This window comes from Sciurus vulgaris (assembly GCF_902686455.1).
Source record: "Sciurus vulgaris genome assembly, chromosome: 1".
NCBI lineage: Eukaryota > Metazoa > Chordata > Mammalia > Rodentia > Sciuridae > Sciurus > Sciurus vulgaris.
The window spans coordinates 189595069-189607895 of record NC_136461.1 but is presented as its reverse complement, the minus strand read 5'-3'; the positions used below and the strand labels follow the sequence as shown (position 1 = coordinate 189607895).

General features: G+C 40.5%; 1 protein-coding gene across 1 annotated transcript; it reads left to right on the top strand.

The window, feature by feature from the left end:
* Positions 1 to 275: 275 nt before the first annotated feature.
* LOC306662269 (C-terminal-binding protein 2-like) lies at positions 276 to 1723 on the top strand. The gene has a single exon (XM_079141782.1). The coding sequence runs from the start codon at positions 289 to 291 to the stop codon at positions 1549 to 1551; it is 1263 nt and encodes a 420-aa protein (XP_078997908.1). The 5' UTR covers positions 276 to 288; the 3' UTR covers positions 1552 to 1723.
* Positions 1724 to 12827: the final 11104 nt, after the last annotated feature.

Sequence of the window (12827 nt, the reverse complement as noted above, 5' to 3'; positions counted from 1 at the left end):
AACTGTAGAATTTGCAGACAGATTTATATTTATATTGGGTGCATAGTGGCGTAATGTGCGCAGACTCCTGCGAGTTCCCCTAAGTTCTTAGAGGACCGCTTTGCCTTTTGACTCAGAGTTGCAAAGTTCGATAAAGAATGGCCCTTGTGGATAAGCACAAAGTGAAGCGACAGCGATTGGACAGGATTTGTGAAGGAACGGTACAGTCGGATTTTAAAAATTTCTGATGAGGACCATCGTCACAAACGCAGGCCTAAACTGTGGCACACAGGTATCCGCCCCCAGATCATGAACAGCCCCCTGCACCCCCGCCCCTTGGTGGCATTGCTGGATGGCAGAGACTGCACCGTGGAGATGCCCATCCTGAAGGACCTGGCCACTGTGGCCTTCTGCGATGCACAGTCCACTCAGGAGATCCACGAGAAGGTGTTAAAGGAGGCCGTGGGTGCTATCATGTACCACACCATCACCCTCACCAGGGAAGACCTGGAGAAGTTCAAGGCCCTGCGGGTGATCGTGAGGATTGGCAGTGGCTATGACAACGTGGATATCAAGGCTGCTGGCGAGCTCGGGATTGCTGTGTGCAACATCCCGTCTGCAGCTGTGGAAGAGACGGCCGATTCCACCATCTGCCATATCCTCAATCTGTACCGGCACAACACATGGCTGTACCAGGCACTGCGGGAAGGCACACGGGTACAGAGTGTGGAACAGATCCGCGAGGTGGCTTCAGGAGCAGCTCGAATCCGTGGGGAGACACTGGGCCTCATCGGCTTCGGTCGCACAGGGCAGGCGGTTGCTGTTCGAGCCAAGGCCTTTGGATTCAGCGTCATATTTTATGACCCCTACTTGCAGGATGGGATAGAGCGGTCCCTGGGCGTGCAGAGGGTCTACACCCTGCAGGACTTGCTGTATCAGAGCGACTGTGTCTCCTTGCACTGCAATCTCAACGAACATAACCACCACCTCATCAATGACTTTACTATAAAGCAGATGAGGCAAGGGGCATTCCTCGTTAAGGCAGCCCGCGGTGGCCTGGTGGACGAGAAGGCATTGGCACAGGCCCTCAAGGAGGGCAGGATACGAGGGGCAGCTCTCGATGTGCATGAATCAGAGTCCTTTAGCTTTGCTGAGGGTCCTTTGAAAGATGCACCAAATCTCATCTGTACTCCCCACACGGCCTGGTATAGTGAACAAGCATCACTAGAGATGAGAAAGGCAGCTGCCACCGAGATCCGCCGAGCAATCACAGGTCGCATCCCAGAAAGCTTAAGAAACTGTGTCAACAAGGAATTCTTTGTCACATCAGCTCCTTGGTCAGTAATAGACCAGCAAGCAATTCATCCCGAGCTCAAAGGTGCCACATACAGGTATCCACCGGGCATAGTAGGCATGGCTCCGGGAGGACTTCCTGCAGCCATGAAAGGGATCATCCCTGGAGGCATCCCGGTGACTCACAACCTCCCCACGGTGGCACACCCTTCCCAAGCTCCCTCTCCCAACCAGCCTACAAAACATGGGGACAATCGAGAGCACCCCAACGAGCAATAGCAGAGAATGCTGAAAGGTAATCATTCAGATAAACTTGGGACCAAGAGACAGTGAAAGTGGATGAACTAAGAGAAAAGGAATTTGACAGTCTTTTTAACTGATCCTGGACATATGCATCGTTGGTGTTGCGGTGTTAAAAGCTACAAGACATAGGAAACTGAAGATGTTGTCTGCTCACAGAAGCGCTGAAAGACTAGGACGTGATTTATTAACGACCAACTTCTGTTATTGTGTGTTGTTTTTCATCTGTGCATCAAATCACAAAGAATAAATAGAGCTTTTTCCTTTATCAGTTCCTTGGGCACAGCAGGTCCTGAGCACCTTGCTCTAGAATGTTGGATCAAGAGTTCCAAAACAAACATCAAAATAAAAAATATTAAGAGGAAATCCCCATCTTATGACTCTAGTCCCTTTGGTCTACAGGGGCTTGTCACCTCTTTTTGCTAATAGGAAGACAATTGCTACAAAATGGGGAAAAAACTGTTTGCCTGTGTTAGACACCTGCACGCATAGGACTGAAGACAGTACAGGCTCCTGTACAGAGTGTCTCCCTCGCAGCTGAACTGCATACCAAGTGGGCAAGTTGGTTGTAAGTTCAGTTGTACCCTCTGATGATGCAAAAAAAAAAAAAAAAAAAGGCAAAAAAAAAAAAAAGAGAAAAAAGTATTAAGTTTCACAAGCTGTTTGTACTCAAATATATTTTCTCAGTTTCAGATCCTCAGCTATTTTATTGAGTGGAAAGTCTTGAACTGCTAAGGGTTCAAGAATAATGTTGCATTTCCTTATGTCTCAGGAAACACTTTTTATGGTAACTTGTCAGATTGCCTATGAACAAACCCACTTTTTTAGACATTGATAAATTCTTTTCTTCATGTGATATTTTATACAAGAACACTTCAGATGTGTTATTAGATGTGACTGATTTTAACAAATCCTATTAGATTTGTATCAACTAGTTAAAAAAAAAAAAAAAGGATACTTTGACCACCAGAAGAAAAAAATCAAAACAGTTCCAGCATTTCCACCCTCCCTCTTCTGCTTTATTTTTATCAGTAGTCACAACTAATATAACCATAGGGTCTATGTTCATGTGTATGCGCATGTATGCATCTCCATTAGAACGAATGTAAACTTCGTGAGGAAGGGGAGTTTGTCTCATTAATTCATGTCTTTATCTCTAAGACCAAGACCAAAAAGATACACTTAAACCATAGTAAATAATTGGTATTTTATCCCGGATGGATGACTGTGTTCAGAAAGGCGCTGGGTGATCATAGATCTGAGCAAGATGAAAATGAATATTTGAGAACTATTCATTAAATATATATATATATATATATTCATTATATATATTCATTATATAGAGAAATGCAAATTAAAACCACACTAAGATTTCATCTAACTCCAATTAGAATGGCTATTATCAAGAACACAAGCAATAATATGTGTTGGAGTGGATGTGGGGAAAAAGGCACACTTGTACATTGCTGGTGGAGTTGCAAATTGGTGCAGCCACTCTGGAAAGCAGTGTAGAAAGTCCTTAGAAAACTTGAAATGGACCCACCATTTGACCCAGCTATCCCTCTCCTTGGTTTATACCCAAAGGACTTAAAATCAGCATACTATAGTGATGCAGCACATCAATGTCCATAGCAGCTCAATTCACAATAGCTAGATCGTGAAACCAACCTAGATGCCCTTCAATTGATGAATGGATACAGAAACTGTGGTATATATACACAAAGGAATATTACTCAGCCATAAAGAAGAATAAAATTATGGCATTTGCTGGTAAATGGATGAAGCTGGAAAATATCATGCTAAGTGAAATAGGCCAAAACCAAAAAACCAAAAGCCAGATGTTTCCTCTGATAAGTACCTGACAATATATAATGGGGGCGGGGGGGAAGAGAAGAATGAAGGAACTTTGGATGGTGTAGAGGAAAATGGGGTGGGAGTGGGTGGGGGACGGAAAGAAAGTAGAACGAAACAGACCTATGTATATGTATGATTACATGAATGGTGTGAATCTAAAAGACATTGTGTACAACCATAGAAATGAAAAGTTGTGCCCCATTTGTATACAATGAATCAAAATGCAGTCTGTAAAAATAAAAATGATTTTAATAAAAATAAAAGATAAAAATAAGTTGTAGTGGCAAAAAAAAGGAAAGAAAATGAATATTTGATTGAATATTGTAATGAAATCACTTTTAATAAAGATGTGCCCTCATGGAGTCTAGACTGCGGCCACTGCCTCTCCACTGCCATGTTCGTTTTCTCCATCTCTGTGGCTAGTGAAATAATTCTCCTGACAGCTTGATCTGCTTTTTCTTCATATACATGATCATCATCAATTGGTGATAGCCGAAGCTTGCTTTGGTTTAGGAATCATTCCACCCTTTCTGTAGAGTCACGTTATACTCATGTTGTGCTAATTGTATAATTTAACTCTCAAAGAACAACTCCATTCAAAATCCCCTCTTTCAAGTTCTTGAGAGTGCTGGCACTCTGTGGGAAGGTCGAGCTCAAGTCTTTCCCCTAGGTTCCATGCAGCTGGACTAACCTCTTCCTTATCACATCTGGCAAGCAGTCATCTGTACCATCTTCTTGTCTTTAGGCAAATATATATTTGTACAAATATTGACCAGCAGGGTGTCCTACAGTCTGATTCTCTCCTCCTGTCCCTCTATACGTTCCTGAGATGAGAGATAAAAATCCATGGTCAATGAAGATGAGAAACACACAGAGAATTGGTTTCTATCTTCTGCACTAGCCCAAACTACTATTGGTCAATCTCTTGACTAGTACTTGTACTTTCTATGCCTACTCTAAAAGACTTTCCCCGAATCCTCCGATCACACCCGTACCCACAGGCTCCTGGAACTTAGCAACAATGCGCCACACATTTATAAGAAAACAGTTAAGCCCTCATTCAAAGTGTGTGTGGTCAGCTGTCAGCTGATGGCCTCACTCGCATGCCTGGTTTGGGGGTGGCCATTGTCCAGGCAATGGATATAACCAGACAATGAGCCACTTAAAATCTAGCAAGCTAGCACAGGCTTGCCCAGGTTGTCAAGAGCAGAAGGAGAGAGCCAAGCCAATGCACCAGCACGTTTCAAAACTGTTTTGCATCATATTTGTCCCAACGGCCAAAGCAAATTCAATTCCTGAGCCTGGAGTCAATAGGAAAGGCAACTACTTAAGCAGTGTGGATTCATGGGACGGGATCACTGTGGACATTTTACAAAGAACCGAATACAATGTCATGGTTTTAACAAAAACGATTTGGGAGTTCTCTACCCTTTAATTCTCCTCAAAGTACGTTTTCATGATAACTCAGGGAAATACCTGAGAAAGAGACTTCTTCCTGTGTAAATTCTTTTCTTGGGAAATCCACTCCAATCAATGGCTCTGGTGGGATTGTCAGCTATGGTACCATGTCTCAGTCCTCTCCATTCCAATCATGATTCAGGTCTGGTTAAGACTCAGAAGAGAACATATGACCATGACTAACAAACCTAATCAGATGCCTTCCCTGGGGGTGATCTATAGAGTGGGGTGTGGGAAGGCCTTTACCTAATAGAGGCTCTGAATCTGGAGCTGAAAGTTCATAGCCATTTTTCCTAGTCCATAGAGAAATTCTGTCTGCAGGTTGAAAAGAACCAGAAAAAGAAAAAAGAGCAAAGAAAAGGGAGACAACGACCCAGTAGCCCTGAATCGTGGTTCAGTTTATGAGGTCCCATTTTCTACCTTCATTTCTGCTTTAGCCCAATATCTTTTTCTGGTAAGCGACCCAATATATTCCCCTTCCTGAAGTCCCCATTATTGGCAACCAAGAGCACTGACAGATTTGAAACCCTGTCATAGTTATTAAGTCAACCCATTTTTGCATTCGAGTCTAATCACTATCTTCAGCTGTCAACTTGCGAATGCTTTGAAACTTCACTTGAGAAAGTGCTGTCATGAGGGGGCATAGAGGAAGAATGAAAGGAGGGCGAAGAAAATGAATGCACCATTGGGATAAGGAGGAGACAAGATGAAAAATTACCTCTCAGAATGGTCTTACAGAAGAGGGGAGAGACAGATAAATGGGAGACTTTTGGCAGCCAAGAAAGTAAATGAAAGCCTAAGAAAGGTGACATAGCATACTAAGGACAGTATCACCTGTGACATTTGCAGGATAAGAGATCAGCTCAGTGGCTTTGGGGTTGTCAGTGCTGTTATATTATTTTTTGTGGTTTTTTTTTTTTTTTTCCATTTGATTTTGTTGTTTTGGTTTGGTTCAGTTTGGGTTTTTTGGTTTTGTTTTTGGGAAAATGCACTTAAGATGATCATGAAAAAGCAAAGAATGATGAGCAAGCCACCATATTGTACATTAAAATGAAAAATGGGTTGTAAAGAGAATTACTTCTTCTAGAAGCACAGCCCTGCTACTTCTAAACTTTAGTATTCTATCAAAAATCCATTAAAATGATACACGTTTATCCACAACTACAGAAGCTATATTATATGGAGTTTTCCCAAAGGATCATATTGTGAAATGTAATCTGGGTGACTATTTTCCAATATCCTGTTCCTTTTGACATATAACTAAGTCCCTTTTCAACTGACTATCTTCTTTCTAACATCACCTGAATTTTTTTCCTTTAACTCTTTGTTTAGCAATGTCTCCCATAATTTCAGTGCCTTCATATTTTTGCACCAACTAGGGGCAGCCCAAATTTTTATTTTTAAACACAACACTTTTTTTCTTATTTTTATTGGTGCATTATAGTTGTGCATCACGGTGGGATTTGTTATAACATATTTGTACAGGCACACATATAACAATACAATGAGGCCAATGTCAGTCCCCAGTATTTCTCATTCCCTCCCCCTCCCCCCTTTCCCTTTCGCCCTTTCACGAGATCCCTCCGTTTCTTTTCCTTTTTTCCTCTCTAGCTTCCTCGTATGAGAGAAAGCATATAACCCTTGACCCTCTGAGTTTGGTTCATTTCACTTAACACAATGGTGTAAAGTTCCATTTGTTTTCCTACAAATGACATGATTTGTTTTTGCTTTATAGCTGAATAAAACTTCATTGTGTATATATGACAGTTTTAAATCCATTCATCGATTGACGAACAACTAAACTGGTTCCATAGTTTGGCTACTGTCAAACACAACATTCTTGTTCCCACCCAGAAACCATTTCTACTATGATGCACACATAATTTTAGTATTCTACTCAACTCTTTTCAGGAATTGTGCTAGAATATACACGATTGGTTTGCCCCGCTTTGCTCAGAGATAATATGATTCTTGGATAATAAGGGGAGCATAGCTTTGGTAGTAACCAATAAGTCCTGATTGACTTTGTAAGTACAGACTCTGCTTATGCTACTGAATTTAGCTGAACATGCAATAAAATCACATGTGTGAACATGCTGTGAAAAGTAATTCCAAAAATGTAATGAAATTTTTAATTTTAGATTAATATTAATTATAGATTAATATTTCCTACCCTTATGTTTTCACTCAGTATAGTTTGTTTCTAAGAAACATAGAAATATTTCTTGTCTAGTGACCTGGTAGATTGATGGCATAAAAGTTCCACCTAACTGTTCTCAAGAGGTAAATCCAGGCAATGTGAAGACATACCTGTCGCACTGGCTCCAACACAGCAGCCTCCCTTTGGCTGTTCCTGCAGGTGTTCTCAGCTCATGACCTCTTCCCATTCACCCCACCGCATACCAGCTCCGACCTCAGGAGACCTGACCTGGACAGACTAGATGCAGCATTGAATCAGAGAGATTAAGAAAAGAAATGTTATGGGAATCAAAGTTGAAATAAAGAACAATTCAGGGCCCAGTGAAAAGACAGAAAAATGCCCTAAAACATAAAGTTTCCATGAATTTGCAAATCAGAATATGAGTTTCAAACTCTAGCTCTTATGACTAGGTGCCTATGGCAAGATAGCTGCCCAATGAATAGTAGAAATAAATAGCAAACCAATTTACTTTATTTTCAGACTGTCAATTCTAACTTCTCATAAGTAAATTATGGAAGCAAAGACTCACTGCAGAAGATATTATAAATATTAAATAAGATATTATGTAGAAAGTTAATAAGAGTGCCTGATACAGAATTAGTGCTCAATAAAGCATATCCACAACTACTAACACCAATGTTATTTCCCTTAAAAAAAAAAAAAAAGCTAAAAGAAAGCACATATCCAATTTCCATGAATAGTTGGCCCAGATAACAAAATATTTGACCTTATAACAAATTCATCTTTGACATACAAAAAGTGATAGCAAGTAAATTATAAGAAAGTCCCAATTTATTATTTTTTTTTCCTTGAGGCAAATCACACAAACACACACAAACACATTCACACACAAAACCTAGGCCATTATGATCTTGTTTTTTAAAATATCTCAGAGAAAAGGTCAGTTCTATGAGATTAAGTGCGTATTGGAAGAACAAAATCTAGGGCTTGGGAAACCACCATTCAAGTCCTGACATTTTTTTAACTGTTTCTATCTCTTCCTACACTTCAGTTTTTCAAATGAAGAAACTAGAGGCAGTGAGTGGAAGTAACATTTCAAAGTGCAAAATGCTTTTTATGTTGCTGTCTTCGTCCACTGTGGGATGCTACCAGAGAATACTATAGACTGGGTAATTTATAAAGAATAGAAATTTTTATTTCTCATGTTGCTGGTTGCTGGGAAATGTAGGCGGGGAGATTTACTAGGGGCATTGTTTATGGGATTATGGCAACTAAGTAGTCCACAACAGATCATCTGCTGGTTGAAGATCCTCAAATGCCAGTACCTTGGCTAAGTCCAAGTCCAAAAGCTACAAAACCAGGAAAACTGATGGTGTATCTCAATTTGAGGTCAGAACTCCAAGCATCTGGGAGGGTAGGATGTGCTGGTATAAAACCCAGAGTCCAAAGACTAGTTAGCCCGGAGTTCTCATGTCCAAGGTAGGATATGAGCATGTCCTACTCTCAAGGGGAGAAACTGATTTACCTTCTTTTTTTATTCTGTTCGCTGGTCAACTGGATGATGCCCACCCACTCTGAGGGAGAGTCTGTCTGTCCCAGTCCACTGAGATTCATGCTGTAGTCTCCTCTGGAAACACCTTCACAGCCACATCAAAAATAATGCTTGTCAGGGTTTCTAAAGATTCTTTAATCAAGTGAAGCAGACACCTACGATTAACCATCATGAGGTTTAGCTTTTTTTTTTCCCCCACCTTGAAGATGGAAATGAGTTCCAGAACTCTTTTCCTTTCCTCTTTTAATTTTGCTACAGGAAAAACAACAGCACAGAGACAATAATAAATGATAACTGACACTCAGCCTCAATATGGGGAGCGATAAGGAGTGGTGGGGACTACAGCATCAGAAAATCACACTCTGTCTAAGAGGAGGACCACTCCTCAGCACCAGTGAATGGCTGCCTTGTGGTCGTGGATGTCCTCTTCATCTGACGGTGGGCGAAAGATCAGAAATTTAGATTTTAAAAAATTTCAAGTATTTAAACATTGAGAACTTACATGAATTATTTTAAAACATTGTTTGAAAGGAAGAAAACCTACATTCAGAACACAAAAAGCATATAAGCCACCAGGCTGTGTGTTGGCCCATTTACCTCCTCCTATAGCAGGAAGCACAAGGCAGTAAAACTAACATTGCTCCCAGTTCTAGCACATTTATGGAGCTAGCCTTGAACTTTTCTGGGCCTAGCTATCTCATTGGTCCAATGGGAACAAGAAAACTTGAGGTACACAATTGCTGTGATGATTAAATAAATTCATAACTAAAAAAGCACTTCACAAACTGTTAAATGTTAGTTCTCATAATGATGGTTAAAGAGAAAATAGAGATGCGTGTGGTAAAATGTTCTCAGGTAATAGAAACTAAAAAGTTTTGCCTTTGGGTTCATCTTAGAAAAAGAGCATTCTGGGTCAGAGAATTTTGTGGTCAAAGAATGACAAGATCAGAGACTCCAACTCTGCACGGCCTTGGCTTTGGGCTTGATTTTGTTGCCATTCGCTCTTTGTCAGAGTGGAAGCTGACAGCTTGTCTCAGCAGGGTCCTGCTGGGCGGGGATGCTAGAAGCCTCCAGTCTCCTGGCATCATCACCTGGCACAGCTGGAGAGAGTGTGGACTGAGGAGGAGGAGTACTGGGAGAGCAGAGGCGAAGATGGAGGCCAGGGAGATGATACAAGCCCTGTGCCCTGAGTGTGATGGATTCTAAGACTGGAGATGGAATTGGTGCTGATTAAATGAAAAAAGGCCCCAGGCCGGAATGCTAGATTTAAAGCTGTTTCATTGATGTGGAAAGTCATCTAGGCACCACCTCATCAGGAGAGACGGGAGGCAAGTCTGTCATCAGCTAAGTCTTGCAGAGAAGTCTCAGCCTCCAGACCTAGAGAGCCCTGCTCCTGATGGAAACTATCACATCAGATGGGCAAACTGCTGAGCTCCTGAAGTTCACTGGGCCTGAAATGAGTGCAGAAGGTCAGATTGGCTCAGAGTCAGGTTACATCCTCAAATCGTCCAGCGGGGGAGAAGCTGCAAATGAAAAGCTAGGAACTGCCTTATTGCTACCTCTTCTCTCCTTGAGGTGACTCCAGCCAGGAATTTTATTACATGTAACTAAAACATGGGCTCCTCATCTATTTTACCCTTAGGTTGTCTGTAGAAGTCTATGGGCTGCTAGTCAGAATGATGTTCAGACACTCACAAAATGAAATGCATGATTACGAAGAAAATGAATTATATTCAGATAAAGTCACCCAAATGTTTTAAAACATATTCGTAAGGTAATAACAGTGCTTCTTATTAAATAACAAGATATAGCACCAAATCTAAAACTATATAATTTTTAAGCAGTGATAAATAGTAAAGAACATAACTATGAATATAACATAATATTTGAAGTAAATAACACTTCATATATTTACAATAATTGCACTGTCATACTAAAAGGCATTGACAAAGTCACAGTTTTTATTAATATTCTTGTGGTTTCTGGGCTGTTTCTTATGGAAGGAAATGCTACATTTCAATTAGAAGTTGGTAAAGATTCAATCTTTTTGCCTTCAAGTACAGGGATCCCTGGGAGCTTGTGGACTTCAAAATAAAAATCCCTGTTATGAGACAATAGAAATGTATTTGGTTGACTTCATTTCTCCCATCCCCACCCCATTCCCTCAGTATGGAGACAAATTATGCAATTCTGCAAAGCCTTCATTTGGGGAAGCTAAAATTTTATTAACCATTGATCAAAATATTTTTTAAGTGGGTGGATTTAATCTCAACATATATCTTTATTTTCTATAAATGACTTAATTTCAAATTCAAGACTCCATACAACTAAGCTAGTAAGAAACCTCCTGTCAGTCCTTCTTGGTGTTTCTCCCTCCCAGCCTTGGAATTTGTCCATAATCCTAAGCAAAGTAAAAACACAAATTAGAGACAAAGGTTTGCCAAAAAGGGGACTAACCTCCATAATATATGAAGAAGTTCTAGAAATTAAAAAGACCAACAACTCCAAGGGGAAAAAAGGAAAGGATATGTGAGAAAGCAAAATAAATTAAAATGACTCAATACTTTTTTTTTTTTTTCTTTTTTTAGTGCTGGGGATTAAACCCAGAGGTGCTCTACTATTGCGCTACATCCCCAGCCTGTTACTTAGGGCCTCGCAAAATTGCTGAGGCTGGCTTTGAACTCATGATCCTCTTGCCTCAGCTTCCTGAGCTGCTAGGATTACAAGCGTGCACTGGTGGTGCTCAGCCAAAATTCTTAATCTCACACATGATAGACAAATACAATTTAAAACATCTCTAAGACAGATGCTCCCTTCCAGACAATATGGGGCAGAGGGATTAAGTATATCCTCCTACATAAAACTAAAAGCAACAGACAAAATACATGATGCAGTGGTCTTGAGATACTGATCATCAGACAGCTGAGGACTGTGGTCCTTGAGAGAAAGGAAACCAGAGAGAAGAGGCCTCTGTCTGAAGTTAGCTTACCAACTAGAAAAAGTTTCTAGGTTTCAGTGCAGAGAAGAGAAGCAGGCCCACCTGTACTTACAGCAGCATACTAATCAGTGTACACCTGTGAGCAAACGGCCTGAGCCTGGGCAAGGGAGCATGCCAAGGGCGCAGCGGGTCAGATCAGGGTTCACAGGAGATGGGGGTGCACTGTGTTCCTTTGCCCACAGTGAAATCTTACCATAAAGGAAGACTGAGCAGAGTCCTGAGGAAGTCATCGCCTCACCAGTTGGGAAGTTAGCCTCAGACTAAAGATTTTTTTGCATATGCCTAATAAAAACAAAAAGTAAGACTTGAAAGAGGAAAATTGTTTCTAAGAAATATAATGCATCCTGTTAAAAAAAAAAAGTGCAAGAATATGGGGATTTGAAAATATTCAGCTTCTAACAGGGTAAAATTCATATGTTCCAGGAGCTGATCCAAAAATTCCAGCCATAATGATCCAAAAAATGACACTGATTATATAATTAGTTGCAAAAGGCAATAAAAGGTTATTATAAATATATACCAGCCAGGCCTAGTGGTTCATGCCTATAATTACAGTGGCTTGGGAGGCTGAGGCAGGAGGATCACAGGATCAAAGCCAGGCTGAGCAACTTAGCAAGAGACTCTCAGCAACTTAGTGAGACCCTGTCTCAAAATAAAAACTAAAAAAGAGGGCTGGGGATGTGGCTCAGTGGTTAAGCACCCCTGAGTTTAACCCTTAGTATGAAAAAAGAGAGTATATTCCATATGTTGGAGAAGATAAAAATTGAACTTGTTAAGTAAAAACAAATAAGATATTTTTTGAAGGATCAAAATTGCTTTTTGGAAATGAAAAAAATAGAATAATTGAAAGGAAAATATTCACTGGATAGGACTAATTGACTAGTAAGCACTATAGAAAGAAAGATTAGCAAACTTGAAAATAGCAATAGAAACTATCCAAAATAAAATACAGGGAGAAAAAGACTGAAAGCAATTGAACAGAGACTCAGTGATCTCTGGAGAAAATTCAGGCAGTTTAATATATAAATAGAGTCCCTGAAGAAGAGGGGGCATATGTGAGAGAACAGTGACCCCAAATTTCCCAAACGTAATGAAAACCATAAAGAAGCTCAATAAGCTCCGAATACAATAAGCATGATGAATTGTACAGAAAGCTACATCATAGCCAATAGTCCAAAACAAGAGATAAAGAAGCAACCAAAGAATAAAGACACATTATACCCAAGGGAATA